This window comes from Sarcophilus harrisii, chromosome 1 (assembly GCF_902635505.1).
Source record: "Sarcophilus harrisii chromosome 1, mSarHar1.11, whole genome shotgun sequence".
In the NCBI taxonomy this organism is placed as follows: domain Eukaryota; kingdom Metazoa; phylum Chordata; class Mammalia; order Dasyuromorphia; family Dasyuridae; genus Sarcophilus; species Sarcophilus harrisii.
The window spans coordinates 55,098,241-55,115,425 of NC_045426.1; the positions used below are offsets into that span (position 1 = coordinate 55,098,241).

The following is a 17,185-nucleotide window of genomic DNA, read 5'->3' on the forward strand; positions in this document are numbered from 1 at the left end:
CCTCCCAGCTCTAATATCCTGTGTTCTGAAGACTCCAAATTCTGATATTCTCTCTTCAAAGATGCCTTCCAGTTCTGATGTTCTATGTCCTCAAGTCCCTCCCAACTCCAGGAGTCAATCAATGATCTAAAGTCCCTCCCAGCTCTGTTGTTCTATGTCCTAAGATCTTCCCGAACCCTGATATTTTTAATTCCAAAAACTCTCCAGTTTCTGATATGTCTCTTTTAAGGCCCCTACCAATTCTGATATTCTGTTCTAAGGTCCCTTTCTGCTCTAACATTCTCTGTTCTAAGAGCTTTCCCGTTACTGACATTTTTGTTGGTACTTTCTAGTACCCTGACTTTCCAAGCTTGTAAAATTCTAACATGTGCCTTTCCCACAGAGAGGGGTCGCTGAGAATTGGGGACAGGCTGCTCAGTGTGGATGGCATTCCACTTCACAACCTGACCCACGCAGATGCTCTCAACATTCTTCGGCAATGCAGCCAGGAGGCCCTCTTCCAGATTGAATATGACGTCTCCATTATGGGTAAGAATACATGGCCTTTCTGGGGTATCACCCATTGAACTACGCGTAGGGGCTCCATGAGCTCATCACATAAACCCTTAGCAATGATTCTGCCCAAGCTAGCCATGACTTAGGAGAGGGAAAGAAGACATCAAGGATGATGGCAATATTGTCTCATTACATTTTTTGCAATTACAAAATTATTTTCAAGGTAGATATCTTCTCATTTAATTCACAAGCTCTCTGGGTTATTATTAACACCATCTAAGAGATGAATGAGAAAGCGGAATCTTAAACCTAAGGTCATACCATAAGGTGGTGGCAGGATCTGAGACATTAACTTATTTTCTCTGAATTTTAAATCCAGAGTTTTTCCCTCAATATTATCCACCTCCCTCTCTCCCCCTATCCCCTGCCCTTCACTATTCCTAATTACTTAGGTCTAGACAAAGTCGAATCAGGCCCTAAAAGAAACTTTTCTAAAAATATGACTTCTTCTATGCCCTGCTGGGTTGTTCCAGGCCCATGGGCTCAACTCAAATGCTGAAGCCTTAATGTGCCTTCCCCACATCCTCCAGGGTGAAATGGCCAAGCCAGTCTCTAGAGTCCTTTCTAGCTCTCAGTTCTCTGAAGTTCTATGAAATCTCCTTTGATCCCCAGGACATTCTTGTACCAGGCAAAGGTGACAAATGTGATCCCCAAAGGAATACCATAAATGTTCATTTCTGACCTTGATTCCCTCTCAGCAGCCCTGCTTCTGAAAATAACATTCCAGGAGGCACGATTCAAAGCCAGGAAAAGTATTTAATCTAAAGGGGCAGGTGCATTTGAGTGTCAGCTGAGGAGAAAGGGGATGGTGTGTGGGAACCCCCATCCTGTGCTGGGTACCTCCAAGACTGCATGACTTCAGGCCCTGTTAGGTAACTACCCTTTGGTCTCAAATGCTACCCTTTAGGCAGCAGACCTTCCCCTCCCATGCAGCAAATAGATTTTTCAGAGTAAAAGAGGAAGCTTCTTGGTTTTGAAAAAAAGAAATTAACCTGAAAAAATATTGAATTAAAATACTTGACTGCTTGGTAGAGCAGAGAATAGACAAGATTGAGTTTCAAATCGCCTGAGTTTTAGCCCCCTTCCTATTTCTTATTTCTCTGCAGCTTTGGACAAATGCCATCTCTGAGTTTTATTTTCTTCCTCTGGAAAGTGGAGATAATAAAACTTACATCATCTACTTTGTCGGGTTATGAATAAACTTGTTGGACTGGGGGAGGGAGAGAACCTCCAAATTCCTCTCAGCTCTTGAATATGCTGCACCCCTAAATCTATTGGGGTGCCTTCTAACTTTGGTCTTAGGACACCATTAAAGGTAAAGTCATAAGTTAACTTATTTTTTTCTAAGAATAGAAATATTCAGGTGTGATCATCCACTAGGAGAATCCTTAGCTTAGAAATGAACATACTTGAGCAGCACAGTGCCTGGAATATGTAATAACTGCTCCTTGATTGATTATGTTTACTAAATGGGCCATCAGGGGGAATATTCAGCCCCATTAGCCTAAGATCAAATACCAACTCCTTTTTTTTTTTCTGTCAGCCCTTCACAACCTGACCCCTTCCTGCCTTTCCATTATTCCCTGTAATGATGGTATTCCACCATCAACCATCCTAACTTATGGCTTGCTACCAATTCTGCCTGATACATTGTAGGTACTTAATAATGACTGCCAATTGATTGAAACATAAACATCCATCAATAATGATTTTTATTATTATTGTTAGCTGGCATTTATATAGTACCTGAGAACTGTTGCACAAACATTTTCCAAAGAAAGCAATATGGTATCTCATTTGATCATCATGACAACCCCATGAAGTAAACACTATTTTTAATCCCCATTTTGCTGAAGCAACCAGAGATTAAGTGACTGGTTCAGATCACAGAGCTACTAAATATCTAAGGCAAGATTTGAACTCAGGTCTTCTTGACTCCACATCCAATGCTCTACATTCCTCTGCCACTTAGTTTAAAATACATTTTTTGCATAATAATTCTAAATATATAAAACAGACAATTATTTCTTTAAAGAGGATGAAGATAAATTTTCAGTCCTAAACCTAGCAGGACCTGTAGGGACTTGAGTTTAGCATGTTTTTAAGTCCTAGAAAAGAGAGGATGAAAGGGAGAAATGGAGAGAAGAAGAGAGGGAACAGGACGATGAGGGAAATGTGGGGAGAGGAAATAAAAGAGTAAGGGAGATTGAGAGGAGAAAGGGAGGGAAGTAAGGAGGAGAAGAAAAGTAGGAAGGGAAGGGAAGAAAAAATGGAAGGGAAAGGGAGAAGAGAAAAGAGGAAACCAGTTGCGTTCTTGGCTTATTTACAATAACAAGAAGTATATCCATGTAATTGTGGGATCCCTGATTCTCACCTTCCACCCCTCCCCTTCCCTTTGTCCCCTCAACATCACCCTGTATCTATTTGGTCTCTATTTTGGAACTACCCATATAAGTACATATTGTATCCTGCATCTAGATTTAAATCTCCTTGAAGGCAAGGACTATTTCACTTTGAATTTTTATCTCCAGTGCTTTATTTAATTTATATTTATTAATTATTTTATTATTCAATTATATTAATTGAACGGAGATTTATCTACCTCCTCAAAGTCCTAAGTATGGACTATTGAGGATGCTGCTCAGTGTCTATGATAATAAGCCACTTCCTTAATCCTGGTGTGAGCAACCCAATAAAGTCATAGAAGCAACCAGGAGGGGAGAATTTTTGGATCCCAAAGAGGTTAGTAGAAGAGATCTTTTGGGTAAGCAGTGGATTACTTGAGTGGATAGTCCCATAGGGAAAGACAGGTTATATAAACCAAATTGTTCATCCTATAGATCTTCATACCAATATAAGACATCATTAGATTGGAAGGAGATGATGATACCAGAGAAAATGGCAGCGCTGGGTGCAGTGGATTTCTAAAACCTTGGAAAAGGAATTGTGTAGAGATTGATGGTCTGACACCAATTTCTGACAAGCTCATCAATGTTATCAAGGATTTCTACTCAGGGAACCCTCCCTATAGGCAGACTTGCCTCACTGTGTGGGGTGTGAGCTGCTGCTTTTTTGGCAGAAAATTAGTAAAGCCAGAGAAGCTTCTGTGCTGGGACAACCCTTGGAGATGGTGGAAGAGGGTAGGATGAGGCAAGCTGTAGATCTGTTGCCAGAGGCATTTGATAGTAGCTCTGCCCAGAGTGCTAAAGACACTGAGCTCAGGAGAGCTAGCTGTCAGTCCATAGAATAGATTGCTGGTGGTTCTTGAGTGAGTTTTAGAAGTTTTGTGCTGTGTAGAATAATGAAAAAACTTGGAAGATATTTCGGAAAATCTGGGTTCACATGAAGCTCATTGTTGTTATGGTTTTTGAAACTGATCACAGAGTCTACTGGACACCAAAAGGAGGGAAGTAAGTGGAAATCAAGTCTAGTTAACGGCATACTTTTGTTTCTCCCTTGTGGGGAATTTCTTCTTTGAGTTAGATTCCAACTTCGGGGCTTTGGTTGCTAACATTTTGTCTCTTTGTTCTATAGAATGAATGTATATTCTTTAAGGTCTAGGACATTTTTGTTTTTAATGGCTTAACAGTTCCTGGCATTTAGGACATAGTAGGCACTTAACAAATGTTGAGGGAAGGGGACAGTTCCAAGAATTATTCACTTGAACACTTGTTAAGCATCTAATTTGCCATGTGTATACTAAAACCATTTTAAAATTACTTAGGACCCAACAACTCTGTTCTAACTGGTCTCCTGATTTTCCTAAACTAGAAGTCTCTGACCCTTGTTTACTTAATCAAACAAGTCCCCAGAAAGTGAAGAGGGCTTCTCTTCCCTTCCCAGAGATGGAGTAAGTGTGTTTCATGATCTCATACTAGCCCAGGTTTGAATATTAAGTCTATAACTCGTTGTCATTCAATTGTATTACATTCTTCATGACCCTATTTAGGGTCTTGGTAAAAATAATGGAATGGTCTGCCATATCCTTCTCCAGCTCCTTTTACAGATGGAGCTTTTATGGATGAGGAAAGCAGCGTGAAGTGTCTAAGTGTTGAAGATTGGATTTGAAACAGGCTATTCTGATTCCTGGTTTGACATTCTATCTACTGTACCACCCACACACCATCACAGCTTCTTTTTAATTGATCTGCCTAAAACCCTTAAAAATTACCACTGTGGGATAGAGCACCGGCCCTGAAATCAGGAGGACCTGAGTTCAAATCTGACCTCAGACATTTGACAATTACTTTGCTGTGAGACCCTGAGCAAGTCACTTAACCCCAAATGCCTCATCAAAAAAAAAAAGTTACAATGATGATTAATTCTACACACCAAATAAAACACGCACTCTACTGACAGACTCCCAAAAGTGACCAAATGCTAGTCCTAGCACTGTTTCTGCTGGTGGTCATCCGAGATTTCTTAAAGACAAAAAAATGACACGGAACTATGCCTTCTGTGAATCGTAGAAAGAACACAGATTTCAGAGGCAAAGCAACTAAGTTCAAATCTCTGCTCTGATAACTTAGGCAAAACCCTTACCTGCTCAGGCTTTACTCTTCCCTCCTTTGTCAAAGGAGTGGGTTGGACTAAATGGTCTCTAAGTCCTCCTCTAGGTCTATCATTCTATGACATAACAGTTTGGGTGGCCAGAGGCCAAGGTCACTTTCATTTCTCAAGCCAGACTTTCCTCAGCTGTAAAATGGACTGGAATAGATCATATGTGCGGCCCCCTCCAGACTGATACGCAGCTGTTCCAGCTTCCTGTGAGGCACCTGTCCCATCCAGCTGGCACCCTCAGGCACCTCTGCCCTTCTCCAAATGGGCTCTAAAGGGCCTCCAGTGCCTCACGTGGATGTGGCAGGAATTCAGCAAATTCTTCTTGGTTGTTTAGTTCTTTAATCCAAATTCATTATTTTATAATTAAGAACAGAGAAAGGGTTGATTGACTTACCCATAATCACACAGAACTAGAACATGCAATCCCATCCCCTGCCCATTTTATAGAGACCCTAGTCTTCTTCCCTCACTATTTGCTCTCCATCGTACACACCTCAAAAAAGAATTCTAAGGAGTCTCAAAGGGTGTGCAGAGGAGAAAAGTGTGAAAGGAAGGTCACAAAGTTATCCTCAAAATTCTGTTTGAGGAGTGGGAAAAGAGGCAAGAAAAGAAAAACAAATAAGAAATAAGAAGGGAGATGGGGATCAGGATAGAGGTTCTTCTTCAGATCCCTTCCCCTAGCCTCAGCTAAGGTATCACCATTACCAGCTCTTTGATTATGGGCAGTAAAGGTGGGGTCATCTCCCAAGGGGAGTTAGGGAAAGTGTTCTGTGACTGACTGATGCTGGAGCATTCTGTAACTGTGGTCAAGCCACTTCTGCCCTGTGTTTTAAATTATTATTATTATTATTATTATTACTGAGGCAATTGGGGTTAAATGACTTGCCCAGAGTCACACAGCCAGGAAGTGTTAAGTGTTTAAGGTCATATTTGAACTCAGATCCTCCTGACTTCAGGGTTAGTGTGCTATTCGCTACACCAACTAGCTGCCCTGTGTTTTAAATTCTTAATCTTTAAAATGAGGGGCGGCTGAGTGGTACAGTGAATAGAGCACAGGGCTTAGAATGAAAAAGACTCATCTTCTTAAGTTCAAATTTGGCCTCAAATATTTACTAGCCATGTGATCTTGAACAAGATACTTTACTCTGTTTGCCTCAGTTTCCTCATCTATAAAAGGAACAGGAGAAGGAAATGGAAAATCATTCCAGTATCTTTGCCAAGAGAACCTCAAATGGGGTCATAGAAAATCAAGCATTACTAAATAACAACAAAATGAGGGGGTTGGGTCAGAAAATCTCCAAGGTCCCTTTCAGCTCTAACTAATGGACTCAAAGAAGTAGCAAAGAAATGACAGAAAGAGAGAAGTTATCCAAAGTAACTCATTACCCCTGGACTAAAAGAGAGCACCCTCTCAAAAAAAACCCCAAAACAAAAAAATTAAATTTAAATAAAAAAAGAGCACCCCAATGTGCAGGTGGTGCAGTGGATAGAGTGCCAGCCCTGAAGTCAGGAGAACCTGAGTTCAAATCTGGTCTCAGACACTTAATACTTCCTAGCTGTGTGACCCGGGGCAAGTCACTTAACCCCAATTGCCTCAGAAAAGAAAAAAAGAAGGTTGTCAAGGGAATACAGGAAACATTTGATTTTTCTTTATTAGATTTGATTTCCAATCAATTAAGTTTCATAAGTTATGGTGATTCCTTTACTCTGCTAATGTTCATGGTAAAATCTATCATTGATTTTTTTGAACATTGATTTTTTTGATTAAACCTTTTTATTTTCAAAACATGTGCATAGATAATTTTCAACATTCACTTTTGCAGAAGCTTATGTTCCAATTTTTTTTCCTTCTCTTCCTCGCACCCCCTTCCCTAGACAGCAAGTAATCCAGTATTGTCATTGATTTTTTGGTCATATTCAGTAAAATTTACTGAAACCTAAAGAGTGAAGAGATCGGAAAAGCTGAGAATCCCAGGTTCTGTATCTTTAAGGTTTTTTCCAGACTAATATTTTATGCTTTTATGATTCTATCCATTGATATCCATTGGTATCCACTTGATATCCATTCTTTCTGTTGGTAAGCCTTAGCTAGATTAGTCTAGCTTTAAAAGAGAGCCTAGAATAAGAGAACAATGAAAAGCAATTGGCCTTCTTGCATATATTGTGGGTCTATATAACTGAGTCTCATTCTCCCTTTTCTTCCTTTTCCTTGAAGTAAAGGCCCAGCACCCCATCCTACCTAGCCCTGCAGCCCCCAAATTCTCACTGACTGATGTTCCCTTCCTCTCTTTTCTGTCCTCTCAAACACACCCTGTTCCTCTCCCCAGATACCGTAGCCAATGCCTCAGGTCCTTTATTAGTGGAAATAGCCAAGACGCCGGGTTCTACTCTGGGAATCTCGCTCACCTCTGGCACCCACAGGAACAAACAGGTCATTGTGATTGACAAGATCAAGCCGGCCAGCGTGGTAGACAGGTATGGCAGGTGTCCCAAAGGGGTGCTCAGCCCGAGACAGACACTGGGCCCCTGAACCTTCAAGGAAGACTTCCTTTCCTCTCCTCTTCATAGCAGCCCCAGCTCCATCCCCAATTCCTGTCTCCAGAGTCAGTGCTGCTCAGAGAAGGAGAAGCTCTCTCCCCTCCCTCCCCCTTTCCCCAAGATGGGAATAAGGAAGGGATTTCTCAAGAAATAAGGATGGGCCAGTGGCAAGAGCACTGGATTTGGAGAAGAAAGTATGGGTCCAAATCCCAGTTTTGCCTCTTACGACCTTGGGCTAGTGGCTTTCTCTCTGAACCTCAGGTTCCTCATCTGTGAAACAATGAGTTTGGTCCAGTTGACTTCTAAGACCCCTTGCATCAGTCTCTAAGGCAATGATCCTATGATTCTGGGACATGTTTCTCCCAGGCGTACAAGGTTGTGAGTCCACCCTCCCCCTGTCAGAAGCCAGCGATGAGCTCTCCTCCTTTCTCCTCCCCACCCGACTCGATATCTCTTTTCCCCTGGAGCTGCCTCTGACTCTCCCAGCTGCCATTTGCCTCCATGACAATCTCCCCTAAGACACAGGGCCTCCCTGACGACCTGGTCCAGCCCTCCTCTTCCTCCCCTGGCCCTGGGGTTTGCAAGAGCCTGACTCTGCTCCTCTCTGCAGGTGTGGGGCCCTGCACATTGGCGATCATATCCTGTCAATCGACGGCACCAGCACGGAGCACTGCTCCGTGCTAGAGGCAATGCAGCTGTTAGCCAGCACCACCGAGAATGTCAAGCTGGAGATCCTCCCGGCTCACCAGAGCAGGCTTCCCCTGAAGCCTCCTGACACAGGTGGGTCGGGGCCGACCGCGCCGTCATCCAGCAGCATGGAGGAAGCTGGCTCTTAAAATGCCGGCAGCTATGTTGTTGGACTCAACAATGGCTGGGAGCACCTGCTGGGCAAGCCCTGGCCCTGGGTGGGAGAACGAAGGGGGAAAACAAGGTAAAACATGAGGGAAAACCTGCTTCTGGCCTTGAGTTCAAAGGACCCTTAGAACTCATTCAATTCAACTCCTTCATGAAGTTGAATCCAACTCCACAAGCTTAGAAACTGAAGCCCAGAGAGGAGACTTCACTTGCTTAATGTCAAACACCTAGTAAATGGCAGAGCTGAAATTTGAACTCAGGTCTTCTGAGCTCCAAGACAGTGTTCTTACCACTATGCCACCTGGGAGACAGAAGGACCTTTAGGGTCCTACTTGGCATAGAAACAGAGGATCAGAGATTTCGAATTTGAAGGGACTTCTTTGACCCTTCTAGTCCAACTCTTTACAGACAGTTGAAGAAAATGAAAGTCAGGGAGGATAAGAGGGAGGATTTGAACTCAAGACTTCAAATTCCAGAACTATTTATTCCTTCCAATTTTATCACACTAAAGTGACTTCAGTCCAAGTTCACAGGATGTAGAACAAGCTCCCTGATATTTTGACTCCCAGTTCAGGGGATTTGATACCTAACATATTTGATATCTATCATTTGATGCCTATCATATTTTCTGCTTTATATGAAAGTTACTGTTAAGTACAAATTTATTGTTTGCATGTTGGGTCCCCTATTAGACTGTGAGCTTCCTAAAAAGAGGAGCCATATTTTGCCTTTCTTTGTGTCCTCCAAGCCTAGCACAATGCCTGACATACAGTAGGTGTTTAATAAATACTTATGGATTGAATGGCTTCTCACTATAGTCTAAGATCCACAAGGGTGGTTTCTATGTCTTATGTCTAACTATCATCATAACTATAATTTTTTTGGTCTGGATCTATGTTTAATTCATTGGTATAAGTAATTCTAGATGAGGAAAATCTATGTACACAAGGAAAGTTTCTCACGTTCCCTGCAACCTGTGCCCTCTCCCTTTGAGGAAGAAAGAACCGAAGGTCCAGAGAGAAAGTGACAAATTTGATGGTAGAGCTACCATATGAGTCAGATCTCCTGGTCTCCCAACTCCCAAACTGTCTGCTTCAAATATTGGGGAAGAGGACAGGAAACTGATGAAAGAAGAAAAGGAGGAGAGGGAAGTCTTGTTTCTTCAGAAAGGGGCAGGCAGTATTAAAAGCCAGAAAAAGAACCAGAGACCTTGGGTGGAGGAGGGACATGAGGAGTTCAAGTCCCCCTCAAACCCTGATGAAAATAGATGTCTTCTAAACTCTCTCCCAGCTCATGTAATCAGAACCAAGAATGGAGAAAGTCCCAGGCAGAAGCCTGCAAGCTCCAGGCAGTTTGGGAAACTAATGGAATTTCAAATTTTGCTCTCATCCCATGTACTGGAATGTCATCCCTTGTACTGTTCCTGAGAGGGATGTGAATAATCTTCATGGTCTCTGCAAAGGGGGGAAGGAATTCACACTGAACTAGGGGAGAAATGTGGTACTGTCTGGGGTTCATCTTCCAATGATGCACTAATAATAAATCAATTAAACTACAACTCAGCAGCCGCTTGGACCAATAGATTGGTCTAGGGCAGGGGTCCTCAAACTTTTTAAATAGGGGCCCAGTTCACTGTCCCTCAGACAGTTGGAGGGCCGGACTCTAGTAAAAACAAACACTTTATTTTGTGGGCCTTTAAATAAAGAAACTTCATAGCCCTGGGTGAGGGGGATAAATGTCCTCAGCTGCTGCATCTGGCCCGCTGGCTGTAGTTTGAGGACTCCTGGCTAGGGACTGCTAGAGAGCTGATATATAGGGAGAGGAAGAGTGAAAAGGAATTTGGCCATGGGTTTGTCCTGTCTGGGTAATTGCCTCCTCATGGTCTTTGAATCTCTTCTGGAGATTTCAGCATGCTAGAATTAGGGGAGGAGGGGGAAGAAGAAACTGAATTCAGAAGGTGGGCTCGTTGAGAGAATGAGCAAAGCGAAGTCTTTTCCTGGACTTGTTCAGAAGCCTTAGTAACATTCTACCTGCATCATGGAAGTCAAAGAAAAACTAAGCTAGAATTTTTCCCCCAGACCTTCTCCAATTCCATTGACCTTAGCCTCTCTTCTTCACTCCTTCTTTGACAAATATTTGAGTACTTTAGAGCACGGTATTAAACTCCAACAGAAATAGGATGCCCTGCTATCATGGGTAAGAATTCCTGCAGGCTGAATGTTGACTTAGTTTCAGAATGAAACTGAAGGAAATCCAGGGAAGAATATAATTCCATCTCTGCCTCCAAGGACCTTACAATTTAGAAGGTGGGTGAGATAAACCAATGGAAAAAAACCTTTGATCTTGGTTTAGAATCCATTTTTTTCATAATAGCTAGTAAGCTAGCTATGTGAACTTGGATAAATAATTTTGCCTTTCAGTGACTCAGTTCCCCATCTTTACAATGAATAAATTGGACAAGACCTCTTTCAATTCTAATAGTATGTGGGTCCTAGGTGATTACTGAAAAAAATCTTTTTCCTGAGATGATGACAGTTCTTGATGTTGGCAGAAGGTTAAAAGAAACCTGGTAGTCATGGAAGCTATGAACATGTTGCATTTGGAAGGCATTGTAATGTAGTGGATAGTAGACCTGGAGTCTAGAAGATTTTATTTTAAGTCCATCTACAGATGTTTACAAACTCTGATCCTAGAGAAACCAATTAACCTCTGTTATTTCTTGTCTATAAATTTCCTTACCTATAAAATGGGAATAATAATAGTACCTTCATCACAGGGTTCTCCATAGCATTTCAATATTTGATTTGTGCAATAATAAACTAATTCTAGGGAACAGAACACACTTTTCAGGGAGCATAAGAGTATAGGAAATCGCTTTCTCAATCATGCCCCAACATGGCAAGGTCATATGAGCAAATTACTCGAGCTTTCTGAGTCTTAATTTCATCACTAGGAAAATGATGTCTCTTATCTCCCAGATCTAAATTCATTGATTCTCTGACCCAAGTGGCTCTTTTGAGAGGCAATGTGATGGAACAAGTGAGCTTTCCTGAGGTTCAAGAGGGACCAGGATTCAATAACCATCAATATTTGTTTCCTGGGTTATGTCATGGCTTCTCAGAACCTCTGTTTCCTCATTTTCAGAATGAGGGGTTTGGACTATAGTTACCTCTGAGGTCCTTTACAGCTTCATATAACATGATTCAAAGAGAAGAGGAACACGTAATTGTCCAACCTTATGTAGGGTGGACAAATGTCTCACCATCATTGGGATGAGCTGAGAATAATAAAATGGTAGAAGCCTAGAATGTTGGAGACTTGCAGATCCCCAAGTCCGATTCTCTCTTTTACAGATGAGACTAGAGAGGAAATTTAACTTCCTTGAGGTAATTTAAGTAGTAGGGAATAGAATTGAACCAAATTGGAAACAGTTGTGTTTACCTGAAAAATTTGACACTCAGGAACCAGAAAGAGTCCCTCAAACTGCCTACCCCATCCCAGATAGTTATTTGCAAAAGGATGGGGTGGGGGCAAATTATCTTTGAGAAGATAAGCCCTCTCTCAAGCATCCTTTTGTCCATCTTTCCTCAGAGGCCCAAACCAGTAGCTTCAGGGTGCATTGTCAGTTGGGATGGTCATTTCTGCTCTCTCTGACTGGCTTTCCCTCAGATTGTACAGCCCCTAATGCCCATGCCATCTCTTTCTCTTCTTTTTCCCCTCTTTTTGTCGGGCCTCTCTTATCTATCTTGGGTCGCTTGTGATCTGGACACAGTGAAGGTGCAGAAGAGTGACCATCACCATTGTTGGGACCCCTGTGTCAACTACTGTCCCAGCCACCACCCCAGCCATTGCAAGACACCCACCTGGAATCAGCCCTCCAGCCAGGATTACTGCAAACGTAAGAGTTTGGGCTCACTCTTAGATCTGGATAGCTAAAAGATTGCATGAGAAGCAGGACCAGGAGCAACCTCATTATTTTTCTTCCCCCTCAACTCCCACTCCTACCCTAGGCAATGAATCTGGATTAAAAATTGAACATTATAATTATATTAACATTTATTAAGTATTTATTGTATGTCTGTGCAAGGCACTGTATTAGGTATTAGGAATACAAAGATAGACATTCTTTTTTTCCTTTTAAAATGTAGGCTCCTTGAGGACAAGAACATTACATAAATTTTGTCCTTATTTCCCAGCAATTACCACAGGTTCAAGCACATAGTAGATCCTTAGTAAATGCCTTTTGAAGGACTGATTGTTCCAGGGGGAGTTGGTAACACATTCATAGATACATATAATACTGGGTACAGCATAGGATCATAGATCATCACACAGATGTGCCAAGATATGAATTCAGGTTTTCCAACTCTGGAATCAATTTTATTTCTCTAGTGTGCTACACTGCCATCATTTATAAATATCTTTGGCAGTTTTAGTCATCATGAAGTAATTTATTTTGTATAAGGAGCTGTGGTAGAAGCTAGTGTTATATGGATTAAAACAACACAATTCCTGTCCTCAGGAAATTTACAGTTTCATATAAGGGCATGACCCAATCGCTGTGCAAATAGCGATTGTAATTCAATTCATTCCACTAATAATAATAATTAGAACAACAACAATATGATTACATAGCACTTTAAGGTTTAAAAACAGTTTACATATCTTGGTCCTCAGAACAACCCTGGGAGGTGGTGCTATTATTATTCCTATTTTACAGAACAGGAAACAAATAAGAGGTTAAATGATTTGACCAAGACTATAGTTGTCAGAAGCAGTATTGGAACTCGGTCTTCTCGTCTACAGACCTAGAGTTGTATCCACTTGTCTCAAAGTGAACCAAGGATTCTTTTTGAATCATATGATGCTTTGGCAATGTAGTAAAACCTATGGACTAGTAATGTTTTTTACAGAAATAAAATATATGGGATTACAGAGGAAGACAATTATATTAAAACACAGCTATCAGAATATTAAAAATAACAAGCTCACAGACTCCAAGTTAAGAACCCCTGGTCTAATGAGTACTAAGCTCTTTGCTAGGACTAAGAGGAATGTGAAGTTTGGATCAATTATGTAATCACTCTAATGGGACTTATAGTTCAGTCATACTACGTGAATAGAAGAAGAATAAACAAAAAAGAGTGCAAAGCCTCAGGAAGGAAAGGTCATTCATGATATGTGGCCAGGAAATGGCATTTACAATTAAGCTAGGTTTTAAAGTCTAGCTAAAAATTTGAGGGACAGTAAAAGCCCAGGAAGGAGAGTAAGAAGTGGCATATTTGGACCATGGTAACTAGTTCATCTTATTTTCAAAAAATGAGATCACTGTTTTAGGTATAAGAGAGAAAAAGGGATTCAATATCAGTTCAGTTCTTATGGTCACTCTACAATAACAAAACATGGTACATGGTGACATGGTGTACCCTCTGTCAGAGAACAATAGAAAAACTAGAAAGGTTATGTCAGAGAGAAAAAACACGGATACCCCTGGGCTTTGATATTGTTATACTATTAAGTCCAAAGTGACTTAGATCAGAGAAGGGGAAATATTTCTAACAAATTATGAACATTCTAAAGCATTAGATCATTTACATGAATGGGAACTTGTTAAGTTCTTAGAAATATAGACTTTGGTTTTAGAAAGGCCTGAAAATCCTTACAAGAACTAATGCTGAGTGAAGTGAGTAGAACCAAGAGAATGTTGTACACTAACAAGATAATGTGATGACCAATTATTATGGACTTGATTCTTTTTAATAATGTGATGATTCAAGGCAATTCTAATAGACACAGGATGAAAAATGCCATCTGCAACCAGAAAGAAAATTATGAAGATTGAATATGGATTGAAGCATAGTATATTCACCTTTTTCTTTCTTTTTTCTTGTTTTTTTTTGTTCTGATTTTTCTTGCACAGCATAACAAATATGGAAATGCTTCAAAAAAACTATACACATTTAACATATATCGGATTGCTTGCTGTCTTGGGGAGGAGGCGGTTTAGAAAGGGAGGGAGAAAAAATTGGAACACAAAGTCTTACAAAAGTGAATGTTTAACACTATATTAACTGCATTTGGAAAAATAAAATACTATTGAGAAATGTAGAGCCTACTGGGCTCCAGTCATGTGTGTTACAGAGTTGGGAGCAGGCTTGAAGTTTACCATATCATTCAACTATGATGAACTTTCTCCCCAGCCCTGTCTTCAGCCCCTTTCTCTTCACCGATGCTGAATGCTCATGGCTTCTCTTGCCCAAACTCGAGCACACTACCTCGGAGCACCCAACCCATGAGCCCCCGGGCAACCATGATGAGGAGAAGACAGAGAAAAAAGGAGTACAAGAGTTCATGTAAGGACAATGATCCCAAATAAACTTGTGTCTTTAGATTACTTATTCTTTCTGGTTCTCAGTTTCTCTATCTCTAAAATGAAAGGATTGACCTAGACATTGTGTAAGATGTCTTCCTATTCTGAAAAAAAATGTTCAAAAATCTTTTATCTTCTGAATTTTGTACTATAAGGTTTCTTTCAACTTTTGAACATTCCATTTTGTTTGTAAGATCTCTTCTATCTCCAACATTCTATATTTAATGTCCTTTCCATTTTAGATACTTTGTTCTAGCTCTGAGATTTTATGAATCTAGACCTTTCCTTACTTTCCTTCACTAACTGGGCTATTTCCCCAGATTTTTTGCTGTCTTTCTTAGCTGTCACCCCAGGAGAAGGATCTGGGTCTGCTCTTTTAGGATTATTTGTTATTATTACTTTTTTTAGGATTTGTTCCCCTTCCTGCTAAAAAAAATTTTTTAGACACTTGCAGGCTTAAACATAATCCAAACTAAAACAATCTGGGGTCAAGCTGACCATAAGTTATCTCTGGCGAGCAGGAAAATGAGGCACCTGAGATGAAATGATGATGACAATTGGGCATTGAATTTGGCTCCGAGTATCCTGGTTCCATTTATAACATAGCGTCATTAGGAAAATGCATGCTAAGGTCCAAAGAAGGATGCCAGGAATGTGTATCTTTCTGATCCCTGTCTGCCTATGACATTTACTTTCCCTAAAATAGACTCTGAAGACAGGCATTCTACTGTGGGATCCAGTGTAGATGCCTGAGAGGGCAAAACTGGAACCAACAAGAGTCATAGTCATAGAAAGGCAAATATTTTGCCTCAGCATAAGGAAGAACTTCCTCAAAATGAGAGTTGCCCAATCACAGGATAGAGATACCTAGGAAAATAGTGAGATTCTTATTACCAGAAATGTCTGGACAGACTGACTAGAGATTAGACTAGACAACCTCCATGGTACTTTCTGTGCTGATAAGTTTTTAAACAATTAAGTCTGGAGGAAAAAACATGCATGGCACAATTTAAACTTAATCTATATTATGAATAATTTCTCCTTCCCTTTCTTAAATCTAGATAATCAACAAAATAATAAATCAAGACCTAATTTGCAATATTCACCAATTTCTAAGGTGCAAATGCTCCCATTAAAAATTTCACAATTCTCCCTCTTGAGCTGGTATGAACTAACTCTAACACACTCCTGCTTATAATTCTAAGTTTGTAATTGTGTGACTGAGAAATCATTGTATTCTGGGATAGTGCAAAGAATGCTGAACTTGAAGATAGGAGACACTGGTGGTAAATCTTTGCCCTGACATTTACTATCTGTATGAGTTTCAATGGCTTCTACTCTAACTACTTCAGTGCCGCAAGCACTGGGCTTTCTAAGCTTTCAAAGCACGAATGATGATAATTAGCTCAAAGTGAATTCAACATTTGAACAGTGACTATTGTCCTCCCTACACAAGGTATATTTGAAGATCAAGTCTTTCTCTTGTGGGAATGGCACCATGCATATATTTACTACTTTTTTCAATGTAACCTTGAATACTTTGTCCCTATAGGATGATATGGATTGGTCCAAATTTCAGGCAGTTGAAATAAAGTGGGGAGATTATTGGCTCTAGAGTCAGGGTGATGAGATTAGTGATGATGAGGTTAGTGGCAGTCATAGAATTGTTAAAATCCCCTTATAGTTGGTTGCACAGATTCTTCATGAAAGAATTCATGAAACCTGAAATATTAATTGGCAAAAATAAAACTTTATTGTTGGATAGGAAGTCAGTTTTGCTAAGAGACTGACTTCTTTAGTGGCAAAGTCCTATTAGGGAAATGGAGGCTGGCACTGAGAAGAGACTGCCTTCTCATTGGGCAGGATCCTAGAATCAGAACAAGCTGCTTTGGACCTTCTGTGAAGAAATGAGTTTAAGGAAACCTGTTATATGGGTACCTCTTGGTCAGACTAGGATTTCTTAATTGAGTGAGAATTTAAAATTTCAAAAAGATCAATGGGAGTTGATTTTGCCCTTGAATAGTGTTGCTTTTCTCATCCTGGGAGGATGCACCTTCTCACCTTGGAGCCTGGGAGATCCTGATCTCTCAGATCAAAAAGGGGGCACAATTTCAGAGTGATAATTTTAAAGGGAACACAGTTTCAGATTGATAATTTTAAAGGGAACACCGTTTCAGTAAAGGAAACACAGTTTCTCTCCCCCTTCAAGAGGACCTGAGTTTGAATCTGACATTGAATTCTGACATTTACAATTTTTGTGACCTTAGCCAAGACACTTAACTTTTCTGAGCCTCAGTTTCTTCATTT

General features: G+C 40.6%; 1 protein-coding gene across 1 annotated transcript in view; it reads left to right on the plus strand.

The window, feature by feature from the left end:
* The window catches only part of GRIP2 (glutamate receptor interacting protein 2), a 165,374-nt gene that overhangs the window by 75,902 nt on the left and 72,287 nt on the right, over window positions 1-17,185 (plus strand). Inside the window, exons 7-11 of the mRNA XM_031964425.1 lie at window positions 383-528; window positions 7,443-7,590; window positions 8,264-8,433; window positions 12,281-12,406; window positions 14,709-14,861. Of these exons, the coding sequence (XP_031820285.1) occupies window positions 383-528; window positions 7,443-7,590; window positions 8,264-8,433; window positions 12,281-12,406; window positions 14,709-14,861 (743 nt within the window). The remainder of the gene's footprint in view (window positions 1-382; window positions 529-7,442; window positions 7,591-8,263; window positions 8,434-12,280; window positions 12,407-14,708; window positions 14,862-17,185) is intronic.